Raw genomic sequence first — 24,720 nt, forward strand, 5'->3', positions numbered from 1 at the left:
TGTGTGGTTCAATAGGATGAGCACTGACTGGCGTCAGGAAGATCTACTTTCAAATCCAATTTAATACACTGTGTGGCCTTTGGCAAGTCTTGAGCTCCCTGTGACTCGGTCTCCTCTTCTGTAAACTGTAGGAGCCTGGACCAGAGATGCTCTGAGGTCCCCTCTAGCTCTGAATCACGATGCTATTGGAGCTTCTATTTGGAGCAATAAACATTTCTATATACCTGAGCCTGCCTGGCCTGATACTCTCCGAGCAGACTCGGAACAGCATGATCTTTCCATGTTGCCATGACTGCACATGTATAATCTGCATCGAATGGCTTTTGCCTTCTCAAAGAGGGCAAGAATTGGGAACTCAAGTCTTTATTAAAATGGACGTTAAACATTTTTGTTTGCATATACTTGGGTAAAATAAAAACGAAGTGAAAAAATGAAACAAAAATAATATCCCCACACTGATGATACAATGAGAGGGTGTTTCTGAGCCAAGAGGGCAAGAGCTGCTGTCAGCACTTTGGGGGGGGGCTCCCCAGCAGTCTCTCTCCCTCTTGGGGCTGCCTAGAAACAGTAGATAAGACCCAGAGACCTCCAGCACCTTGGGATATTCCTAATCTGACTCATCCACACAGAGGGGCTGTGGAACTGATCACCTTGGGAGGAGGGAGACCATCGCTGTCTTCTGAACCTCTTGGGACAAAACAGGGTGGACTTGGGGGTCTCAGTGTCCCCTGAGCATCTGTGCTTGCACTCTTCTGGGAAAATCTAGGCTGTGCTGCAAACTGCCTGAGATTTTAGACCCAAAGACCCAACGGTCACGAGGCAGGCAGTGATGGCTCTGTGGGAGTGAGGAGGGGGTATAGAATAGAAATGGGGGAGCTAAGATTTCACTATAAATTGATTTCAGCAGACGAGGTGCTATCGACAAGCAGTGTTCCATTTATCAGCCAACTGAATAGATAAGCAAACACCATCCATTGCTTACTTAGAAATTAACTCCTGAAGACTTTGTTGTTATTCAATGACTCTTCAAGACCCCACTTGGGATTTTCTTGACCAAGATGCTAGAGTGGTTTGCCATTTCCTTCTCTGGCTCATTTTACAGATGAGGAAACTGAGGCAAGCAGGTGAAATGACTTGCTCAGGGTCACAGAGCTATTGAAGTGTCTGAAGCTGGATTTTAACTCAGAAAGGTGAGTCTTCCTGACTCTAAGCCTGGCCCTCTTGCCACTGGGTCATCAAGCTGCCCCATGTATAATCTTTTTTATACCCTTACCTCCTATCTTAGACTCAATACCGTGTATTAGCTCTAAGGCAGAGGGCCGAATGGCACAGCTAGGAAATGTCTGAGGTCACATTTGAACCCAGGACCCCCCATCCACCAAGCCCCCCACCTGGGCCCCATAGATAAATTAACACCTGAAAACTAAGAAGTTAAAAACTATTTTATTTTCGAGGGCGAGAAGGGAGGTGAGTTTGCTGACTCGTTATCTATCCCGTGCTCTCTGAATATCCTAAAAGGACTGAATCGCCCAACGCCAGGGGAAGGAAAGGTTCTCTGAAAATCACGACTAGCCGCCTGCCCAGAATCAAAGACTGTGAAGAGCATCGGATCCCACCCGTGGGGGGCCGAGCGTCCACTCTACAACCTGACTGGTGTTCGCTGTTCCTCCCCTGGAGACCCCCAGCAAGAGCTCCCTCCTGGCTTCCTGAAACAGCCCAGTCCCCTCCTCTCCTTTCAGGCCAGCTCCAAGCATCGCTCCTGTTCCTGCCAGAATCCTGTACTAGTGCAGGGAGAGAAATAAAGAGGGACAGGGATAGGGACGGGGCTTGGTTCCAAGTCGAGAAAACAGGGCAGGGGAAAGACTTTCCTAGACTTTTGACCTGAGAGAACCCCAAGAACTTAAACCTAGAACCTGAGAACGTGAGTGGCGTGCTCAGGGTCGGCGGTGAATACGAGACTGAGGCGCTTGCGAATGAGCAGACCAAGCTTATTGGACACGAGAAACACTCACATTCTCTCAGTTTCGCTTTCCAGACGATTTCCTCAGAATCCAGTTCCACCAGAGACAGCTTAAACTCCAAAGGCTGCTCCAAGAAGACTTCGATGTAACTCTTCAGCTTCAGAAGGGAGCCGTCAACAAACTCAATTTCCTTTAAGAGAAAATCGATACACACATTGTTTTGTAAACCGTCGCCGCCTCCCCTCTTGGAATCCATACTAAGGATTGGTTTTAAGACAGAGAAGGGTGAGGCAATAGGGGTTAAGTGAGTTGTCCAAGGCCACACAGCCAGGACTCGGGACATTTCCTAGTTCTAAACCCCAACGAAGTCCCTTAACCCTATGTGCCTGCCTTACAGTTGTTAGCAAGGCAGAAAGTCATTGTTTAAAAATGAAATTAAAAATAGAGCATCCCAACAACAGAACTGAGCAGTGGCAGGAGAAGCTTAGAAACCTGAAGCCCCAAAGGCACCCTGGCCAAGGCAGCCAATCTTAGGGGAGGGATAAATGAGGCTGAAAGTTGGGGCTCGGAGAATTGTGGGAAGAAAAACCTATTCACCCTGTGGGAGGAGCTCCAACCATTGGCCATCAGCAGAGAAAACTGGCTCAGTGGTCCATAGTTTTAGTAAGTCCCTCCTCACGAGGGCCCTCAGCCCTTCTTTGTATCATGTGGACCCCCATCACCCCCGCCTGGGAAGCCCTCAGGATCTCTTCTCAGAGCCATGTTTTAAAATGCACCAAATTAGATTCTTTTAAGACAGAAATAACGGTGTATTTTTTTTTCTCATTCAAGGGAAAAGAATTCTAGGCTAAGACTTCTTAGAGAACTACCTAGAACCCTGAGGTCTTGTGACTTGCCCAGGGGTACAGGAATGAAACTGGAAGCCAGGGTTCTTTCAGGCTCAGCGGTCAGCTCTCTGCCTGCTGTCCACGCTATCCCAGAAGACCATTAACCCTCGGGGGGACCATCCTTTGGGGGGTGCTTGAAAGATCAGTCATTTACTAGAGCCCAAAGTGGTCTCTTCATTTCAGAGGCTTTACATAACCCAAAGGCGCCACCAACCTCCGGGGTGATCTCGGCCTCCGGCTCACTGACCAGGCGGTACCGCTTCCCGTTCTCCAGCAGCTTCAGGCATACGGGAGGCTTGTCGATCTTCATGAACTTCTTGGAGGAGTGTTTGACGGATTTGGCAATATCCTAAAGGTGAAAACGGGGATTAACCTGGAAGTCATCAGGGCCCAGCCTGGGAGGGGGTCTGAACAAAGCGAGCAGCTGCCCCACCAGCCCCTGCTCTTAGCGGCCTTTCCTGTTCCAATGAGGAAGGCTGACGAGCTGAAACTCCGGAAAAAAGCCAGAGATCTGCCCACAGAACCCGGACGCTCCTCGAACCCTCAAGCAGACACACTAGCCATTCACAGCTGCCTTGGAGTTCAGAGAGAAACACTCCAAGAGTAGGCAAGTGACTGGGGGGTCTTGATAGCGGATCATAACTAAGATTCTTGATATCTAATGCTCTCTGGGCTCCAATGGATCAACTGCTTCTGAGAATGAGATAAAAGTACTGGATGGAAATTCATCTTGGGCTTGCTGAAAGTATCTTGGGAACAGCTCCAGAGTGGACAAGACAGCAGGGAGGGAAGGAGGGAGGGAGGGAGGGAGGAAGGGAAGGAGGGAAGGAGGGAAGGAGGGAAGGAGGGAAGGAAGGAAGGAAGGAAGGAAGGAAGGAAGGAAGGAAGGAAGGAAGGAAGGAAGAAAGAAAGAAAGAAAGAAAGAAAGAAAGAAAGAAAGAAAGAAAGAAAGAAAGAAAGAAAGAAAGAAAGAAAGAAAGAAAGAAAGAAAGAAAGAAAGAAAGAAAGAAAGAAAGAAAGAAAGAAAGAAAGAAAGAAAGAAAGAAGAAAGGAGGGAGGGAGGGAAGAAAGGAAGGAAGAAAGAAAGGAAGGAAGAGGGGAGGGAGGGAGGGAAGGAAGGAAGGAAGGAAGGAAGGAAGCAAGGAAGGAAGCAAGGAAGGAAGGAAGAAAGGAAGAAAGAAAGAAAGAAAGAAAGAAAGAAAGAAAGAAAGAAAGAAAGAAAGAAAGAAAGAAAGAAAGAAAGAAAGAAAGAAAGAAAGAAAGAAAGAAAGAAAGAAAGAAAGAAAGAAAGAAAGAAAGAAAGAAAGAAAGAAAGAAGAAAGGAGGGAGGGAGGGAAGAAAGGAAGGAAGAAAGAAAGGAAGGAAGAGGGGAGGGAGGGAGGGAAGGAAGGAAGGAAGGAAGGAAGGAAGGAAGGAAGGAAGGAAGCAAGGAAGGAAGCAAGGAAGCAAGGAAGGAAGCAAGGAAGGAAGCAAGGAAGGAAGCAAGGAAGCAAGGAAGGAAGCAAGGAAGCAAGGAAGGAAGCAAGGAAGCAAGGAAGCAAGGAAGCAAGGAAGGAAGGAAGCAAGGAAGCAAGGAAGGAAGCAAGGAAGGAAGCAAGGAAGCGAGGAAGAGAGGGAGGGAAGGAGGGAGGGAGGGAGGGAGGGAGGGAGGGTCCTTTATCCTGTCCCCATCATGACTTTGGTTTCTCTCCCCCAGTCTCTGTATTTTGAAAGCTTTTCATTCCCTAGAATACAAAATGAATGAGCACTGGGTATGGTCCTTTTAATTCAATCTGACTTGTGATTTAATTCTTATCCACTAATAGTCTAGTATCTTCTCTGTAATTTCTAGAACCCTGATATACTAAAGGAGCTCCTTGCCCAAGACCAGACAGCCAGGATGGGACAGAAGCAGGATTTGAATTTGGGTCTTGCAGACTGCCAGGCTACCTCTACCTTCTATATCCTACTGCTTCTCAACCAGATTGTTCTTTCTTATTTATTGTGGACTCTCAGGATGGCCAGTGCCAGACGGAATAATTCTATTACCTTTATTTGTGGAGTCTGTTTCTACTCAGGAACTGATCCCTCGTTCTGTTGTCCTGTTCTATCTAGCAGAAGGGCTGAGGGGTGGATGAACGAGAGGCAGCCATGAAGCCACCGAGGGAACCAGCCAGGTTTCCTGAGTGCAGAGGTCAGAGCTACCTTTCCCTCTCAGTCAAACAGGAAAAGTCACCCCAGGAAGAAAAGGCCAACCCCCACAAACCCTAAAAATAACAGAAGGACGGCGCTTCCTTCCTCTGTTTTCTTCTTTTAAAGAAGTCAGGCCTCTCATGGGGCCTCAATTCCTCACCTCGATTTTGTTCAAGCTTCCCTTGGTTGGTGTTTGAAAAAGGAATTTCCTGTTTTCCTTAGTTCATAAGTAGGGGAGCCCCTTATTCACCCCAAAGTCAATGATTTGGAATTTGTGGCATTCTACCTAAAGTACGATCCAAGACGAGAGACCCTGAATAAATAACTGGAACTACGAGGATAGAGCTGGCTTAACCTGATTAAAAAGGAAAGGAAAGTTTTTCACTTTTACAGCACATGAACTGTTTCTGTGCTAATGGCTGGGCCCCATTACTCTGGGTCAGTTGGGTCACCTAGCATTTATTAAGGGCCCAGACCAGCTACAGCATCTCAGTGGCACAGTGGATAAAGGACCAGGGCTGCTGTCAGAAAGAGGAAGCTCCCTGAATTCAAATCCAGCCTCAGACACTTACTAGCTGTGTGACCCTGAGCCAGTCACTTTTTACCCTATTTGTCTCAGTTTCCTCATCTGTAAAAAGGGCTGAAGAAGGAAATGGCTGATCACACCAGGATTTCTGCCAAGAAAAGCCCAAATGGGGTCACTAAAAGTCAGACTTAACTGAACAACAATAGTTGAGCCGAGCACTAGAGACCAAGAAAGGAAGAAAAAACAAAAAAGGATCCCAGCCTTCTGGGAGTTTGCATTCTAAAGGGGTAGAAAACAGAGAAATAACTCGATCCACATAAGCCGAGAGAGGAAGGGAGTGAATCTACTCAGAAAAGGAAAAACAGCAAAGAAACAGCGGACGGGAGGATGGTAAAGCCAACAACTGTGTGCACTTGAAAATAACAGAATTATGCTCTTTTTTGGTTACTCTTTTTTATTTTCATTAAGTACATGCTAATTCATTTTTAAGGTTCATTGTTAGATTTTATTTTTGTATCACTTTCATTTTCAAATATATTCTTCCTCTTCCTTTACCCACTTAACAGTTGCCTGCCTCAGTTTCCTCAACATTAAAAACTAAAATGAAAATAATGCCAGCATCCACCTTCCAGGGTTCTTGTGAGGACCCTGTGAAGTGACAGGCAAAGTTTAAAGCACAAAATAAATGCTAGCTATTGCTGCCATTATTATTATAAAAAACAAAGAATAATAGAGGGAAAACAGTTCAGCAACAGCAGTTCATAGCCAAGAGGTTGTCAGAACCTGCAGTCTCTCTGTCTCTCACACCCTTTCCTCTCTTCTTCAGAGACAAATCTGAGGACTAAGTAAATACTGATGGCTACAATTTTAAGAAAAAGCTTCCATAATTCAGATCTATCATTAATCCATGATTCCTCATTTCATCCAAACTACTGAAGTTTTACACCCTCACCTTCTGTCTTAGATTGATTCTAAGGCAGAAGAGTGGTAAGGGCTAGGCAATGGGGGTCAAGTGACTTACCCAGGGTCACATAGCTGGGAAGTGTCTGAGAGCACATTTGAACCCAGGACCTCCCATCTCTAAACCTGGCTCTCCATCCACTGAGCTACCCAGCTGCCCCTTAAACTATTTTTAACAGCTGGCTGAGTCAGAAAGGCCCATTTGGAACCTGAATCCCCAGTTGTTGCTTTTAAGTCAAATCATTATTTCCTGCCTTTGTCTCAGAAGTCACAGAGCGTAAGTTTGGTTTCTACTATGTGATTTGCATGTTAAAGAGATAGAAAAAGCACAGGGTTGAGTCTGCATAAAGGACAGGGCAGGGCGGAAGCCTACAGTGAAGTTTCAGGGATGTTTGTAGGCATTTCTCACAGCAAACCAGCAAAGAAACAAAGAATGAAAAGTCAGTGCTAGAGGGCTGTGGAGAGACACCCTGAGGTGGGCTGAGGAAAGGGCCTCGCCATGGGCAAGCAATCTGGGATGACGACGCTTTTTTCACAAAAAGACCATAAAATGTCCATGCCATTCAATGGAGAGTTCCCACTGCCAGGTGCAGACTCCCCGGCATGAAGGGGAGAAATTAAAGTCCGCCAGAGAACAAGCTAGTCCCAGAGGCTCGAAACAAAGTAGACATCCACTGGCTGCAGAATGGCTCCCCAAGGGACACAAGGGAATGTGACGGGACCACGAAGGATACAAAGTAATAAGGACAAGCTTACATGAACAGATACAGTAACACAGAGAGAGCCTGGAGAACAATGTACACAATGACTACTACAATGTAAATGGAAAGACCAAGAACCACAAAACCACAGAAACTGAATGTTGCAAAATTACAAAGAAAAAAATTTAGCAACTAAGTGGTTCAGTGGATGGAGAGCCAGGTCTAGAGACCTGGGAAGTCCTGGGTTCAAATCTGCCCTCAGATACTTCCTGGCTGGGTGACCCAGGGCAAGTCACTTAACCCCCATTGCTAAGCCCTGACCACTCTTCTGTCTTGGAACCAATACACAGTATTGACTCTAAAGACAGAAGGTGAGAGTTTAAAAAAATTTTTTTAAATAAATCTGGCCCCAGAGAGGAGATGCTTCCGGCCCCCTTTGCATAACTCAGAGGTCCATGGGAGTAGAACAGAGCACTGCATCTACCATTAGTTTGGATCAGTTTTGCTGAGTTTTCCCCTCTTCTTAAAAAAAGTTCTTTGTTAATGATTTTATTACAAAAATGAATAATATGGAAACAAGTTGTGAGTGATAATACATGAATAGCCCAATGGAATGGCTTGTCAGCTCTGGAAGGGGGAGGGAAGAGGGGAGGGAGACAACACAAATCGTGTAACCTTGAAAAAATATTCTAAATTAATTATTTTTTTTTAATCCTTACCTTCTGTCTTGGTATTAACACTGTGTATTGGTTCCAAGGCAGAAGAGTAGTAAGGGCTAGGCAATGGGGGTCAAGTGACTTGCCCAGGGTCACACAGCTGGGAAGTGTCTGAGGCCAGATTTGAACCCAGGACTTCCCATCTCTAGGTCTGACTCTCAATCCACTGAGATACCCAGCTGCCCCCCCACCAATTAATTTTTTTAAAAATAAAAGACTAAAAAAAAAGTTTTTAGTTACAACAGATGGTTCTCAGTCAAGGAGACAAGGGAAAAGGGAGGGGGTTAAAGGAAAAGATGTAAATAAAAATCTCCTTCAAAGAGAAAGTGAATAAGAAGAATGTGGAGAAGCATAAGAAGATTTGTATGAACTGAGGCAAAGTGAGGTGAGCAGAATCAGACAGAACAATCTATGTGACTGGAATCCTGAAAATGGGAGGAAGAAGCCACATGACCCTGAATGTCATGAGAGCGGGGGCTGAGCAAGCCTCCTCCTCCCCCTGCCCACTGCACAGAGGAGCATGATGGGCTTTGGGGGTGGGGGATGCAGATTCTGTCCAATATGATGCCACAGACAAGAGCTGAGACGCCGAGCGCCCGGCTCTGAACTGCTGGTTGGTGTTACTGAAATGGCTTTTTTTTTCCCTTTTTTAATCCTCGTTAGAAGGGCAAGCTCGACTGCAGATCAAAGCAGGCAACCCTCGCTGGCTTTTCCTTCCTGAGCATTTTGTGTGGGTGACGTGTGTCTTCTGTCACGGCGTGGGGAACGTGGCAATACGTACTGCACGAAAGTGCCACCTCGGGGTGGGGAAGGGACGGAGGGAGGGAAGGAGGGAATCTGAATCACAAATTGTCAGAACACAATCGTCGAAAACTGCTTCTGCTATCATTGAAAATAAAGCTTAAACAGGAGAAAAAGAAGCCAAGGGAGAGCTCGAGGCATGTTGGAGAGGGGAAGAATAGCCTCAGAATTATAACAACAGGAAAACCAAAATCTGTTGACTGACCTGAGGAAGAGCCTGGCCCCCCTGGGCAGCTGTCGATAAATACTGGCTGTAGTGAATCGTTTAATGAACTTTTCCATCTGCCCTCTCCCATCTACGTCCGAGTCCAAAAGGCGGCACCGTCCACACTACTCTCCATAGAAAGCAGCTCTGCGGTGGCCTCACTCACCCTGCTGCGGTGGCAGATAGGAGGACCCCACGTCTTCCCAGTTTGGAAGGAGCCTCCGATGCCGCGTGAACTGGAGTAGACGGAGCCTCCCCTGTAAGCCCCCTTTCCTGTGCTCTAGTTCTTGACCAAAGACAGCAAAAGGCTCAGGACTGCCTTTGATGGGTCTCAGTGCGTGAAACTGGCCCACGCTCACTACAAAGGAGCCTTTTCCTCCCGCCTTTTCCAAGATGACTCAGCTAAGCAAACGGGGTTCCCTAACTGCTTAAGGACTCTGGTCTCCCCCACTTCCCCTCAGTGGTCTGGTGCTCGAAGCCCCAGCCCCACAAAGCTTCCCTTTACAGGCACAGCCAAAAGCCGGAAGAGAGCCCTGAACACCAAGCAGAGGCGACTCGTGAGGGCACTGGAAAGGGCCTCACCTTGATGAAGGAGTCGTTGTTCGTCGCCACATAAACGCGAAAGGACAAGGACGGGTGGCCGTCGATCACTTTGTACAGAATCACCGCCCCGTGGTGTTGCACGGCTTCCTGGGCTTGAATGACCGGCCCCACTGGAGAAAGGGAGCTCACGTGCCACTTGACGTGGGTGGTCGAGTGATCCACGGTCGATTCGAGAGAGGGGCCAGACTTGGTGAGGTGGAACACCTTGAACGTCATCAAGGAATCGTGGTCTGTGAAGACGTACAAAGAGAGAATCATTTCCCGCTTCAGGCGGCTGCTCTGCCACAGAAACTCACAGTCCGTGAGTGGGTAGGGAAGGTACTAAGGACACTTACGGCCCAAGCAAAGGGAATGTGGAAACTGGATGGAGACCAGAATGGCCGGGTCGCATTTGACGTCAAATAAGGGCCCGCCCACGATCCACGGTTTCACCACCAAGTCGGCGTATTTGCTCCATGACAGAACAGAGTATTTGATGTCCGTCTTCTTGTTGACTTCAAAAATCAGCCCCGTCCGGGCACACTGGTATGTTCCTTCACTGTCCACCTTCAACCTGAGTTAGACATTTACGGTTCTTAGCAAATTTAACGTAAAACGGTTTCCCTGCTAGTCATGAGATGACTTAAAAGTTATTAAAGGGGGCGACCAAGTGGCGAGGTGGCCTGAGAGGCAGCGCTCGAGCCAGGAGGACCTGTAGGTCCTGAGTCTGGATCTAAGATGCATAGGCGTAAAAATAAATAAATACCCCTAGTATTTCAAAATATATAGGATTCTTAATAATAAATCAAAAAAGAGGGAAAAGAAAAAAGCTTCTTTCAGTCAAGTGAGCAGAGCAAAGAGAGCCAGAGACTCACAGCTGCAGCACTTAACCAAAAGCACAAGCTCAAAAAAAAAAAAAGCCCCACAGCGTGGGTCTCAGCCAAATTTTTCTCCTAAGCATCCTTCCATAAAATGAGAATATAACTTAAAAGGATGCTGGGAATGTAGCTCAGGTGTTGCAAATTTTCCATCTGCACATCCCCCCCCATGATCCTTTGGGAGACCAGTCTCCCCAATGGATCATTTTAAACATAATTAACTAAGGTACATACAATTTTACACAGGGAAAACACAACAGAAGGAAGGTTTTAAAAGGAGAAAAAGTTATTAAAGTTTTTAATTCGCTTAAAAAACACCAAAAGCAATGTCTAATTAGAAATCATTCTTTTGCCATTTAAAAATGCCTACTAGACATTCTGAGGGGCTGAGGACAAAGAATGCGCTCCACCTCCAGAGAAAGAATGCTGGAGTCAGATTGCAGAGGAAAGCAAACAACTTTTCAATTGTTTATTTGGACTTCTGTTTGGGGGAGGTGGGGCGTGGTTTTATAAGATGACTCACTCATAAAAATAAACACTATGGAAATATGTCTGATGTGACAAGACACTTATGACCCAGATCAAGTCACCTGCCAACACCTGGAGGGGGAAGGGAAGGGAGGGAGGGAGATAAGTTCTGTCATACAGTGTAGGAAAACTTGTGTGGAAATTTGTTATAAAATGTAATTGGTAATTAATAAATAAATTAACTAAAATAAAAGGGCCTACTTGAGGCAGTGTAATGTAGAGAAGACAAAAGCAGCCTCAGAATCCAAGAGACCTGAGTTCAAATTCTGCCTCTGAAATATGGACTTGTGTGACCTTAAGCACAGTCCCTGGGCAACTCCAAGCAATGCTCCAGGATGACAGCCTTTCAGGGAGTTTCTTCACTGGGACTTCTTACATCAGTGAAGTCTGATCTACACACCCCAATTTACAAGCATTTACTTTTCTAATAAAAAACCCTGACCTTCTGTCCTAGAATCAATCCTATGTATTGGTTGCAAAGCAGAAGAGTGGTAAGGGCTAGGCATGGGGATAAAGAGATAAACACACAGCTAGGAAGTATCTGAGGCCAGATTTGAACCCAGGACCTGTCATCTCCATGCCTGGCTCTATCCACTGAGCATTTCTTAAGTGTATCAGACACTGGGTTCAGTAACAGGGAGACAAAGACAGACCCAGAAATAGTCATTGCTCTGGAGGAATTCACAGCCTAGTAAGGGAGGCAATAAGTGAGCAGCTCTACTTTATGGAATCCCAGAAAACTGACAGGCGATGCCTCCTGGGTTCAAGAGATGCCAAAACAAGGAAGCCTTGGCGACTGCCCCTGCAGAGCTACCAACTCATCAGGAGAGGAGACAATGGGGGGGAGTTCTGACCTCAAATGTGCCCAGTGTGTGAACGTCCCACTGGAGAAAACGCCCTCTACTACAGAAGTTCTCTCTCTGGGTCTCGGACCCTCGTGATGACCACGTGGTGACCCCCTGCTCAGAATCCTACTTCTAGATGGATGAAGCCACACAGAAAAGGATTTGGGACGGCGATAAAAGCTCTCGGCTCGTAACGCCGGCGATCACTTACAAGAATTGTCCCCTGGAAAGCTGCCTGGGCATCACCTGCTCATTCTGCTTCTAAAGAGGAGAAGGCAAAGGTCAGGGATCAGTGCTGCGCGAGGCTCTGGGCTGGGAACGCCCCTCCCCACGAGGGCACTTACATTTTCGGTGATGCAGTGTTCACAGTGAGCAGGAGGGTAGCCAAGCTCTGAAAAACAGAGAGAGGATCTTCGTTACTTTCTAGGAACGTCCCTGGCGCTCCGGGCAATAGTCTGGCTGTCAAATGGAGGCCGTACCTGCTGGGAAAGGACCCTGGAATTCTGCCTTCCTCGGATCTTCCGCTGGAAAGGAAAAAGCCCCAGTAAATCCCAAGCCAACGAGAGCTTTTACGGGCAAGCTTTGCATTGGGCGGCAGACTGAAGCACGGGTGTCAGTGCTGGCAGGACATCCGAGTCACTCCAGATGGTGGGAAACCACGTTTAGGAATTCTGTTCTCTATCTCGGGGATGTGGTGGCTGAGCCTGGAGCCAGGAAGACCTGCATTCAGGGCTTCCCTCTGGCACATGCTAGCAGTGCAACCCTGGGCAAGGGTTTTATGGGTAAGGGTATTATGAGGCGTCTGACATTGGAGAAAGGAGTTTCCATACCTGGGGTTCCCTGCAGGACTAAAATCACAAGTCTAGACCAAAAAAAGAATCTCTCCACTTCAGCCATGAATATAAGTTAAGATACAGTTTCAAGATGGCTGCTTTTTAGTACTATCTAAGATTTGTACAACCCTTGGTAGCACACATAGCAAGGAAAGACCCTAGATTTAGAACTGGAAGAGACCTTAAGGGTCAAGTCCAATCCCATTTTACAGAAGAGAAAACTGAGACCAAGAGATGAATGAAGCGGCTGTTCTAAGGTTACAGAGGTGACAAAGTCAGCATCTGAACCCAGGTCCAGAGACTGCAAATGGAGGTTCCTTCCCTTGCCCCCCATTCCCCTCACTCCCCTCCCAGCTCTGCTTCTGACTTCCCACACTTTGCCCCAATGCCCCTGCTGCCTTCTCTCCCTGGAATAAGCTTGTCGCCCTGGAACCTTTTCCTGCCAGGCTGGCCAACTCATCCTAGTTACTCCTAGGGGTCGGCCAACCTTCCTCTGACTTTCTGAACGCAGACTCTGGGTCCCTCCAAGGTATCTGACCCCCAGCTTCTGGGCACCGTCTTGTGTGCTGCCGTCTCCCCTCCAGAATCTAAGCTCCTGGAGGGCAGCCACTACCTTCTTTATATGCCCACATTGGCATCTCCCGGGTTTAGCCAAGGGCCTGGCATAGAGCACATTTTGATTTAAATACTATTTTATTAACTATTAATTCATTAGTATTTCCACCCCCATTACACATAAATGCTCGCCATCTACCCACACTGCCTCATTACATTCTTTCCCACAACATACCCCTGTGGGCTAGACAGCCCGGTGAGATTGGGGGATCAGAGATTTAGGGGAAAGCGGAGTTACGTCATCCAGCTCAATCTGTTTATTTTACAGATGGGGAAACTGAGGCCCCAAGAAGTGGGACATCACACAACAAGTAAACAGCAATCCAAGGGATAGAAGCCAGGCCTTCTGAAGATCCCACAATCATCTCCTCCGTGCCCCTAACTCCCTACTGCTCTCATCAGGCTCACTCGTCTCACACCCATCCTACAAGCCTTCTGAGAAAGGGGGCTCCAGGGGGGCAGCAGAGAGAACAAACGGGGCCTTTGGGTTACCTTGGAAGAAGGAAGATTCCTCAGCAGAAGACTCAGTCTGCTCCTCACCTATGGAGACAACAAGCAAAGAATTGAACCCTTGTTAGCAGTGATCTCTCCCTGAAAAGGCTCTGGCAGTCATTAAGCCTGCATTCACCACTGAGGCCAGTCCAATCCAAACCAGGCTCAGCAGAGAGGGAGGGAGGGAGGGAGGGAGGGAGGGAGGGAAGGGAAGGAAGGAAGGAAGGAAGGAAGGAAGGAAGGAAGGAAGGAAGGAAGGAAGGAAGGAAGGAAGGAAGGAAGGAAGGAAGGAAGGAAGGAAGGAAGGAAGGAAGGAAGGAAGGAAGGAAGGAAGGAAGGAAGGAAGGAAGGAATGGAAGGAGGGAGGGAGGGAGGGAGAGAGGAAGGGAGGGCGGAGAGAGGAAGGAGGGCGAAAGTGAGAAAGAGGGAAACAAAGAAAAAGAGAGAGAAAGAAGGGAGGGAGGGAAGAAGAGAGGGAGGGAGATAGATAATAGATAGATGGCTAGAGATAGATAGATATAGACAGACAGATAGATAGATAGATAGATAGATAGATAGATAGATAGATAGATAGATAGATAGACAGACAGACAGATAGACAGATAGATGGGTGTATGGATGGACAGATAGACAAATGGTAGATTCCCATCCAAGTTCCCAGACTCTGAAGTCTCTCCACAGACCCTGTTCAGGACCCCCAGTATAAAGGAGGCCAGATGGAGAGTGAGGCCCTGGGACCTTGGGACACTGGTAGGACAGAAGGACACTGTTGTGGCGCCCGGCTTATCTGGGCCAGACAGCGTCATGGCCAAGTTCATTCCTAGCAGGGAAATGCATTCTCTTGCTCCAGTGTAACCTCTTTCCCAATAGCTGTTGAGTCAACAAAGGCTGGATGGATGCCCATTTGTTTCCCCTTAGTATGACCTTAACTGTCCCCGCTGCCAAGCAGCCTTCGCGGGCACTTTTCCTCTCTCGTCTTTTTTATTTAGTTATTTAGTTTTTAGCAATGACATGTATAAACAGATTTCCACACGAGTGTCCCTAAGTCTAGGCTCTCCCTCCCTAGCCGTTCCCCTCCTGGTGCCTCGCCTGTCAATCCCAAATATCCTTATCAGGATGAGGGTGAAACTCCACCGGCTACTTCTAAACATGAGCATTTGATTCAATCATAGAGTCGGACCCAACCAGCACTCATTAAGATCCTCCTGGGGGCCAGGTGCAGGCACATCAGGTGAGAAGGGCGAGGACTTAGGACCATCCATTTTTTTTAACTCTTATTTTCCATCTTACAGTCAATACGGTGCATCGGCTCCAAGGCAGAAGAGTGGTCAGGGCTGGGCAATGGCGGTCAAGTGACTTGTCCAGGGTCACCCACTAATAACGTTGGAGAGGGCAGTTCCAGTCAAGTGATGAGGTCACAGGAGGTCAGATGGCAAAGGATGAAAAAGAAGTAGAAGAGGAAGAGGAGGCAGCCAGCCTGGACAGCTAGTTTCTAAGATTTCGGCCGAGGAGAGAGGTACAGGCTCTGGCTTGAGGGACTGGTACAGTCGGGAGCAGGCTGTTTAGTGTTTACAGTATTTGTGGGGAAACTGCATTGTCACGACCAGGTCCAAATCCCTTAAGAACTGACTGCCCTCCCTGACGACGAACTCCAGCAGCGCCTTCTTCTGGGCACGCTGCATTTTGGCTCTCTCACCTCGTGGGAGCCCAGTCCTGCATTAAGCACTGGGGATACAAAGACAAGACGATCCTCCAGGCCATTCCACCTTGTCAAGGGAGAGAGCATATACAAATTCTCCACAAAAGAAATGGAAGGTGGAAGAGGAGGAGGGATCAAGGAAGGCATCATGTCAAAGATGGCGCCCAAGGAAGCAAGGGCAGCTGGGTAAGGAGGTCAGTCCAGGCAAAGAGATGGAGGAAAGAATGGAGAGTCATATTTAAGGAACAGTGAGGAGGCCAGAATGACGGACTGTAGATAGTAAGAAGTGGATTCAGGTGCAATCTAGCTGAAAAGGTTGGATGGAGCCAGGCTGTGACTTTCTTAAATACCCAATGGAGGAATTTTTATTTTACTCTAGAGGTAAGTGGGAGCAACTGGAGTTTATAGAGCAACATGGTACCTCCAAACCTAAGTTGCAACCTTTAAAAATAATTTTCTTGATGATACATTAAAAACATTTGAAATTATTTTTTAAATTAAAATAAAATTAAATAAAAACATTTGAAATGGTCAACTTAAAATTAAGCTGGTTCCATGAATGATGAGCCAGAAATCTATAAAACTGAAGATTCTCAAGGTTTGTGTTTATTTTTAACAGTGAAAAAATAAAATATAAAAGCAAGAGATAGCTCACTCACTTGACTTTCCTGCTTCCAGCTGTGACTCTTCACTCTCTACAAAAAGAAAACATCCTAATTAGTTTCAGAATGGCACCAAGCATGAAACACAAATGTGGACTGCTGTGAACCTGGGCCAACAAAAACAGAGGTTTACCTGTTCCCATAGCAACTGTTTCCTATCATTCTTCATCACATCATCCTGTTTTGCCGCTTTCCTTTGCCAATTACAAACCTGTCTGCTGTGTGAGCCCCTGGAGAGACTCCCAAACCGAAGGTCCCTCCCAGCTGCCAGAGTGTCCATGACAACAATCTCCTGATTGTCATCAAGTCCTCTGGGCATGGCTTTGGTTTAAAAAGAGATGGCACGTCAAATACTATCAACAAAGCAATGGGTTCAAATCAAGAAAACATCTAATGCCCAGTGGACTTACGCGTCGGCTATGGGGGGTGGGGGGGAGGAAAAGAAAATGATCTATGTCTTTAACGAATAATGCTTGGAAATGATCAAATAAAATATATTTAAAAAAAAAAAAAGAGATGGCACGTCAACTCACTCTGAATAATCAGAGAAAAGAATGGTGCCCGTCAGCCTCGCAAGAATTGTGGGAGAATCAGACGACTGAATCTGCGAGTCTTGAAAGATCTACTGTCATCTGACTAAGTCATTTCACTGATTAAGATAATTTATTGTTGATGGGATTTTAAATAAATATCACTTGAAACTCACCAGATTCTGTTTCAGTACTGCTCTCAGAACTCTCTTCTCCTAAGTAAAAATCACATAACATACGTAAGCAAATCAGTTAAAAAACAAGCGCCTTTAAAAGAATACTTGAAGGCAACTTAAAATTCAATTAATTAAAGCTTAATTTTCCATTTGGTCATGTTAGTTTGTTAAACTCCCTGTCAGAAGCGTGCGGCTAACCTGTACAGACACTCCACGATGAATTAGCCTTCTATCCCAAGGAGATCAAAGGTCCCATCTATGCCCCCATATTCATAGAAGCACTTTTTATGGTAGCAAAAAATGAAAACTGGAAACCAAATGGGTGAGCCATAATTGGGGGTCTGGGCAAAGAGGCTGTCCTATGTAAATATAATGGAATAGCACTGTGTAGATGATAAAGAATAAACATGAAGAATTCTGAAAAACATGAGAGGACATGTAGGAACTGAGTGAGCTAGAAGAGAGTAGACAGAGAAGAACAGCAAGCATGTGACTACAAAAACATAACTGAAAACAACCCCAAAAAGCAACTGAACTTAGAGAAAGAACCCTGGGGGCAGCAGGTGGCTCAGGGGATAGAGTCAGACTTAGAGACAGGAGGTCCTAGATTCAAATCTGGCCTCAAACACTTCTGAGCTGTGTGACCCTGGGCAAGTCACTCAACCCCCATTGTCTAGCCCTTAGCGCTCTTCTGACTTGGAATCAATCCTTGGTATTGATTCCAAGACAGAAGATAAGGATTTAAAAAATAAACAAGCTAAAACTAGAGAGCTCCTGCCCTAAAAAAAAAAAAAAAACTTCTTTTCCAATATGCACAGAGAAATAAACTCAGAGCATATACTACAACTAAATACAAAATTGAGGTGGGAGAGAGTTTGAAGGGCAGAAATAATGAGTAAAAGTCAGAAGCAGTCTCTGAAGTGAACCCTGAATGATAGTATGATTTCCAACCCCCCAATAAAGAATTTATAATTAGTAACTACAAAAACATTTTACAGGAAACAAGTTGTTGATATTTTTTTTTAAGTCACATTTTGGCTGTGTCTACATAGCATAAAGTAAAACCATAAACAGGCAATGTGGTCAACCTCCAGAACCAGTCTGGTAATTCAGGTAACAAGAGTCTCATCATGCAGTCTGATTAACCAGCACTCCACTTGGTAGAGTCAGCAAACTTTGACCTGAAAGAATCAGTCTCCTCCATACCTGATCCGGTGCCTGGAGAAGTGCCTTGAAGAGAACTGACAGTCTCTGATACACTTTCTAAATTTGGAAAAGAAACAAGAAAATGCAAAAAGAAAAACAGAAACAAAGATGAGTAAAGTGTGGACAAACCCCAAATTCCTTTCCATTGTAATCCCAGAAGCTACCACCACATCTAGAACCAGCAGGTGGTTGAGTTTAGCAAGCCAGGCACTGATTCCGATTTGATGCCAACCTCAAACCCTCCACGTTGGCTATTTTATATCATAAAAACAAAGTCATCAAACCAGTGCCCTGGAAATACACTTGCTTACATTCTAGAGGGGAAATTATTTTAGACAAAGTAAACCTTAAAGATTATAACAAAAAAGAAACAAAGAAAAAACCAAACGGTCTACCACAGGGTGGGGCAACATTTGACTTGCTTTCTTAGTCATCAGACTTGACTTTAAACAAAGGAAGTTGGAGTGTTTTCTTTGTGTGCCCAGCATGGAGCTCACACTCACTGTTACTGAGGAAGCTAGAAAGGGGCCAGTGGAACACCTGCTTTTAGACCTATTGCGTAATTCAGAGCACAGACGATCAAGTTCCTGTACCAAAGCCTGGCAATACCAGAAGCCAAAAGCCAGCTTTGAATGCTTGTCTTTTTCACCTTGAATTGACCAAGTACGACCTCCATATGCTTTGTTGTTTTTAAGATAAAAAATCAGGCTATTCACACTGCTTTAATCAGTCCATTCACGCAGCTCTTCTAGTCTTCCCTTTACTATTCATCATCACTTCATTTGCCTTTCCTATTATTCACTCATCATCACTCTTAACCAAGTGCTTCTATCTCATCCCATTACATCATTCCACAACAACCTGTTTGGCCGTTCTCCATCCTCTGCATATGAAGTTTCTGTCTGGTTTTTCCCTCTTTATCAAGAAATTATGAAACAATGTATGTGGCTATTTTTTAAAATGTTCCATTACATGCTTAGGATATTCTTTGATTAATGGGATCATTGAGTCATAAAGGACAGAACATCTATTTCCTAACTCTTACACTGGATAGGCAGCCTGATCTCCCAGAAAAACGTGATTCCCCCAGTTGTGGCGTACGTACTACACCTCCTTCCCTACAGTCTCATCAAAAAAGAGGCCTCACTTTGATCTGATTTGCCAATTTGATGGGCACAAAATAGAGGTGTTCTGGAACCAGTTCTTATAGGTTCCAGCTTGAGCATTTCCACCTTAGAAACTGGCAAATGGTGCCAAGCAGGGCTTCAGTTACTGTTCACTCGCTAGGTTTTAAGAAAGTGAGGAGGAAAATGTTGATAATGCAGAAACTTAAAGGTGTGTTGTGAATCGCTTTTTTAACCCCCCTAAACCCACCGAGAGCCAGTGGCTAAATACTAACCAGCACACCCTGATACAAGATATGGATAGAAAAGATATCGATATGTCAAACTATATATATATATATATATATATATATATATATATATACACAGATATCCATATATTTTGATCTATCTATCTTGTATCAGGGATGTGCTGGTAAATATATATATATATATATATATATATATATATATATATATATATATATATATATATACATAAACCTTTTCATCAGGATCATCAATTTCAATACAGAAGGGACCCTAAGAGGTCCCCTAGTAAGACTTCTTTATTTAATATTTTACTCTCGGAAATCCAGAAGACCTGAGTTCAACTCCAGCCTCAGAAACTAACCATAAGTTACTTAAATTCTGCCTGCCTCCATTTTCTCATATGTAATACCATATGAGGGTACACCATAGATGAAAACGCACAAAGACGATTGTCATTCTTGGTCACCGAGAGACTACTGCTAATACAAGGGTAATAAGGACACCTATCTCCTCATGACAGTAAAATGAGATATTTGTAAAGCACTTTGTGAACCTCAAAGCACTATATAAATGCTAACTACTACTACTATTATTATTATTTTACAGATGAGTGTACATTTGAAAAATTAATATTCAATACTCCAAGTATTATATTCAATAACATTTATTAATATTTAACTTGAAGCAAAAGGAAACTAAAAAGCTAGAGAAACAGGGAGAGCTCACCCAGCCTCGCACGTGAAAAAGAGAGACTGAGGGAGGCATTACCCACAACTTATATACAAACGTGAACAAAGGGGAAAAGGATTCTTGGGACAAGAAAAGAATTCTGGGAGATGGAGTCTAGATTTTTCTAATTATACATTAAACTGAATGTAAACAATGTGACTTCCCCAAAGTCATCACACAGTTAACAAGTGGCAGAACCAGAAATCAACCTCAGTTTCTTTGACTTCAAACTTAGCACTCTTGATACTAAACTGGGATCTCTCTTCTTTCATTGGACATTTTGGACTTTTCATTTCTATTCTTTTCCTGGTCAGGGGACAGTTTTATTAGGGTTAAAAACAAGGAGCTCTTGATGTTATTTCCCATCCCCATTATTCTAGCTTTACAGATTGGGTTTGTTTGGCTCTTTTCTATTTCTGCCATCATTTTAGTTGTGGCTTTTTTAAAAATTTCCTTTTCCAGGGGCAGCTGGGTAGCTCAGTGGATGGAGAGCCAGGCCTAGAGATGGGAGGTCCTAGGTTCAAATCTGACCTCAGATACTTCCCAGCTGGGTGACCTTGGGCAAGTCACTTAACCCCCATTGCCTAGCCCTTACTACTCTTCTGCCTTGGAACCGATACACAGTATTGATTCCAAGATGGAAGGTAAGGGTTAAAAAAAATTCTCTTTTGTTTCTCATTGTGTTTCTTTTCCAACTTCTTTAGGGAGCCTCACTTGACTCAGTTTGTCTTTCTAATATAAAAAACTGATCAAAGAAAGTTCATTTCTAATTTTCAGGTAACAACAAAGGCCATTTTTGTGGGGATTGTATGTCCATGATATTACAAATATGCTCAGTCTCACAAAATACCGTCTTTGTCCAAAAATAACCAAGAAATCAAGAGATTGGTTGCTAAAAAGAAAATGGTTATTGGTAAAGTACAGTTTCAGCTTTTAAATAAATGCATATGGATTTAAAATGACCTTACCTCTATCTTGTGAAGAGAGAGTATCATAACCACTAGAATGGGAAAAAGAAAGAGACAATGTGGTAAATGGAATGGTTCCTGGACAAGATGAAAACACTACTTAAGATGCCCATTCTAAAATGTTTTCCCAGAAATACTGGTGATAAATTCCCAGAATGGAAAATACCATTATGGAGGACTGTTCTGTATGCCTAAGATATTTTCCTTCAGATGGCCCATAGAAATATACTATTTAATCTGGTTAAAGATGGATAAAGTTTGTATGTAGAATGACTCGCCATTGTGGAAAGATGTGATCTGGGAAACCCATTCCCATTGGAGTGGAAGTCACTTGACTGCTCTGGGCCTTGTTTTTCTGACCTGTAATAAATGGAAGGACTGGACCAGAAGATCTAAGATCAGACCCAAATCCAAGTCCAGAACTTCTAGGTCTAAGCTCTCACATAACATTAGTTTTTTCACGATTAGAGTTTGACGACTTTTATTTTCTGGTCCTAATCCATTTCTCTCAGATGTAACCCACAAGAACATTTGGTTTGGAACCAATAAAGCCTGAGTTCCAACAGCTCAACCTCTACGTGTCTCAGCCAGCTCCCTAGGGCATATGTGTCAAATCATGGATGTCATGCAATTTTTATTGGTGGAGGGCATGCCTACCCTGAGGAACTCTTCTTTTTCTTCTTTTTTAAATAAATTTAACCATTTAAACATCAATAAATCTCCTTGAATCTCTGGTGTGACCACATAATTTGAGCTATTTAGAATACAAATATACTCTAATTAATAACAATAACAACATATTCACTGCATATTTTTGTTTGTGTCTATCCTTTAATATGTTTGTAAAAGTGTCTCTCTCTATGTGTTGTAGTTTTTTATTTAGAAAATCATGAATCTGGCTACACTGTTTGTCTAGTCCTTCCTTCACTGGGTATCATTCCAACATCATTTCCTGGGACTTTCCATACTTCCTGGTGGTCCTGACATTTTCCCTTTTAAGGGGGCCATCAGATCACATCCCATTAACAGTTACGTCATCATGTGTCCAATCATTTCCCTACTTTGGGGCATCAAGTTTTACCCAGGTTGTAGACTCGAAGTGATCCCCCAAGTGCAAATATTAATAATATGGAAATAGATCTTCATCAGTGACACATGTAAACTCAGTGGAATTACTCATTGGCTACAGGAGAGGGGAGGGAGGAGGGGAGGGAAAAAACCATGAATCTTGTACCATGGGAAAATATTCTAAATTAGTGAATTAAATAAAATTTTACAAATCAAAAAAAAAGTTTTACCCAGATTTTTACTCTTATATATAAGTTATGGAAATATTTATATGGCTAGATTTTTTCTTCCTCTCTCTCTCTCTCTCTCTCTCTCTCTCTCTCTCTCTCTCTCTCTGTCTCTGTCTCTGTATCTCTCTCTCTCTCTCTCTCTCTCTCTGTCTCTCTCTCTCTGCCTCTGTTTCTCTCTCTCTTTCTTTCTGTCTCTCTCTCTCTTTCTGTCCATTCTCTCTACATAATAGAAAAATTTCTGATCACTCAGTGATTTCACCTTTCTTTCCAGGATGATGGAGCCAGCTTTGGAGCCCTCAGAGATCATCTAATTCAACCTCTCATTTTTGATATGAGGAAATTGACGGTATTCAATGACTTGCCTAGGATCACACAGGATTGAATCTGAGACCTCATTAAAGAACTAGTACTTTTTCCTGGGGCAGGTAGGTGGCTCAGTGGATTGAAAGTCAGGCCCAGAAATGGGAGATCCTGAGTTCAAATCTGGCCTTCAACACTTTGGCCCTGGGCAACTCACTTCACCCTCAGTCTAACCCTTACTGCTCTTCTGCCTTGGAACCAATACATAGTATTTATTCAAAGACAGAAAATAAGGGATTTTTCTTGTAAAAGAACCATCTTGAGCACTTACAGAGAGAGATAGGATAAGCTGTCTACCTTGCACCTGATCAGTTCATGCCAGATAATGATAATAAAATTAGTATTTAATATAGAACTTTAAGGTTTGCAAAGTGCCTTGCATATGCTATCTCATTTGATCTTCACAACAAGTCTAAGGTAGTATGATTATCCCCATTTTGCAGGTAAGAAAATTGAGGATAGGAGAGTTTAAATGACTTGCTTGTCACCCAGCCTTAAGGGTCTGAGGCAAGATTTGAACTGAGATCTTCCTGACTCTAAATATAGCCCTTTATGCACTAAGCCACCTAGTTGCCCATATAGAATCACTGCTCTGCCTGCTCTCAGAGCTCTGGAACTCACCCTCTCCCTAAGTCCTAATAACCGTGACTATGCCAACCTCATCATCCCCCCAGGCTGCTCTCTCCAAGGTCAACAATGATCTATCTCTCAATTGCCAAATGCTCCTCCTTCTTGACCTCTCTGAAGCCTTTGGCACTGGTCTTCCCTCACCCTCTTCTCTCTAGGTTTTCAGGACACCTTCCCTCCTGCTTCTCCCCCTACCTATCCACTAGCCCCTCTTTGGTCCCCTTTGCTGTATCTTCATCTAGGTGAAGTCTTCGAATCCTGGGCTCCCTCCTCTTCTTTTTCTCCAATATGGCGGCTTTCAGCCACTCCCATGGACTCAAGGATAGTCTCAGTTCTAATGATTCTCCAATGGATCTCTCCATTCAACCCTAACCTGCCCACTGACCCCAGTCTCAGATTTCCATGTGGCACTGCTATCCCACAAGCCCATTAAACACGACTCGTCCAACACGAAGCTCTTTCTCCCCAAACCCTCCTTCCTTCTCGTACTTCCCTTTCTATAGTCAGGGCACCCCAATCCACCCAGCCACCCAGCCCTGCCACCAAAGTGCCATCCTCGACTTCTCATCTTCCCTCTCACACTCCATAGCCAATGGGTTGCCAAGGACCATTGATTTTAATTTTGCAGCGTTTCTCGACTACACCTCCTCCTCTCTTCTGACACTGACATCCCCCTAACGCAGTCCCCTCAGCAGCTCATGCCTGGATGACTGCCACAGCCTGTCAGTTGGAATGCTGGCCACGAGTCTCTCCTGTCTCCGGTCCCTCTTCTGTCCAGCTGGCAATGATCTTCTTAGAGGATAGAGCCAATCACAGCATCCCCTCAGTATGCTGAAGGTCTTTCTTGATTCCTCTTTCTTCTGATGGCTCTTCTCTTGCTTATTTCCTAGCTGGCCTCTTAATAGCTTGTTTCTATGTGGCTGTCTGCATAATGTCTCTCTGCCTTTAGAGGGAGTGCCTTGAGGATGCTCCTCTGGATCCTCCATGTTCGGTATGGAGTCGGTGCTTAATAAATGCTGACTGGCTCACTGATGTGAAGCAAGAGGCCAATAAACTCTCATCTAATAAATCAAAGAGTAGGAAAACTACAATAAGGATGCTGGTGGTGACCAGAAGAGGTCACTCTGCTGACTCAGAGATGGTTGGTGGGAAATCAGAATGAACTCAGGGATCTCCCAGATATCTACCAGTCTCGAGCTGTAATAAATAAATGGTCCAGTGTGATTTGTACCCAAGAGAGAATCAGTAGGGAACAATGAAGATATTCTAGGAGAGGGGCCACTTAAGCTGGGGAGCTTAAAGAGGAGGCTTCACGGGGAAATGACATCTAAAATGGAACTTAAAGGGAGAACACAGAATTTTTTTTAACCCTTACCTTCCTTCTTAG

The 24,720-nt window shown here is 44.7% G+C and overlaps 1 protein-coding gene across 1 annotated transcript in view; it reads right to left on the reverse strand.

The window, feature by feature from the left end:
* Positions 1–24,720, reverse strand: part of LOC103103965 (caspase recruitment domain-containing protein 8-like) — a 56,124-nt gene that overhangs the window by 20,789 nt on the left and 10,615 nt on the right. Inside the window, exons 2-13 of the mRNA XM_007502476.3 lie at positions 21,049–21,080; positions 17,976–18,032; positions 16,770–16,808; positions 16,061–16,096; positions 13,703–13,750; positions 12,242–12,286; positions 12,107–12,153; positions 11,974–12,023; positions 9,868–10,085; positions 9,512–9,762; positions 3,063–3,197; positions 2,013–2,151 (exon numbers count right to left, since the gene is read on the reverse strand). Of these exons, the coding sequence (XP_007502538.2) occupies positions 2,013–2,151; positions 3,063–3,197; positions 9,512–9,762; positions 9,868–10,085; positions 11,974–12,023; positions 12,107–12,153; positions 12,242–12,286; positions 13,703–13,750; positions 16,061–16,096; positions 16,770–16,808; positions 17,976–18,032; positions 21,049–21,080 (1,097 nt within the window). The remainder of the gene's footprint in view (positions 1–2,012; positions 2,152–3,062; positions 3,198–9,511; positions 9,763–9,867; positions 10,086–11,973; positions 12,024–12,106; positions 12,154–12,241; positions 12,287–13,702; positions 13,751–16,060; positions 16,097–16,769; positions 16,809–17,975; positions 18,033–21,048; positions 21,081–24,720) is intronic.

This window comes from Monodelphis domestica, chromosome 8 (assembly GCF_027887165.1).
Source record: "Monodelphis domestica isolate mMonDom1 chromosome 8, mMonDom1.pri, whole genome shotgun sequence".
NCBI classification, from domain to species: Eukaryota; Metazoa; Chordata; class Mammalia; order Didelphimorphia; family Didelphidae; genus Monodelphis; species Monodelphis domestica.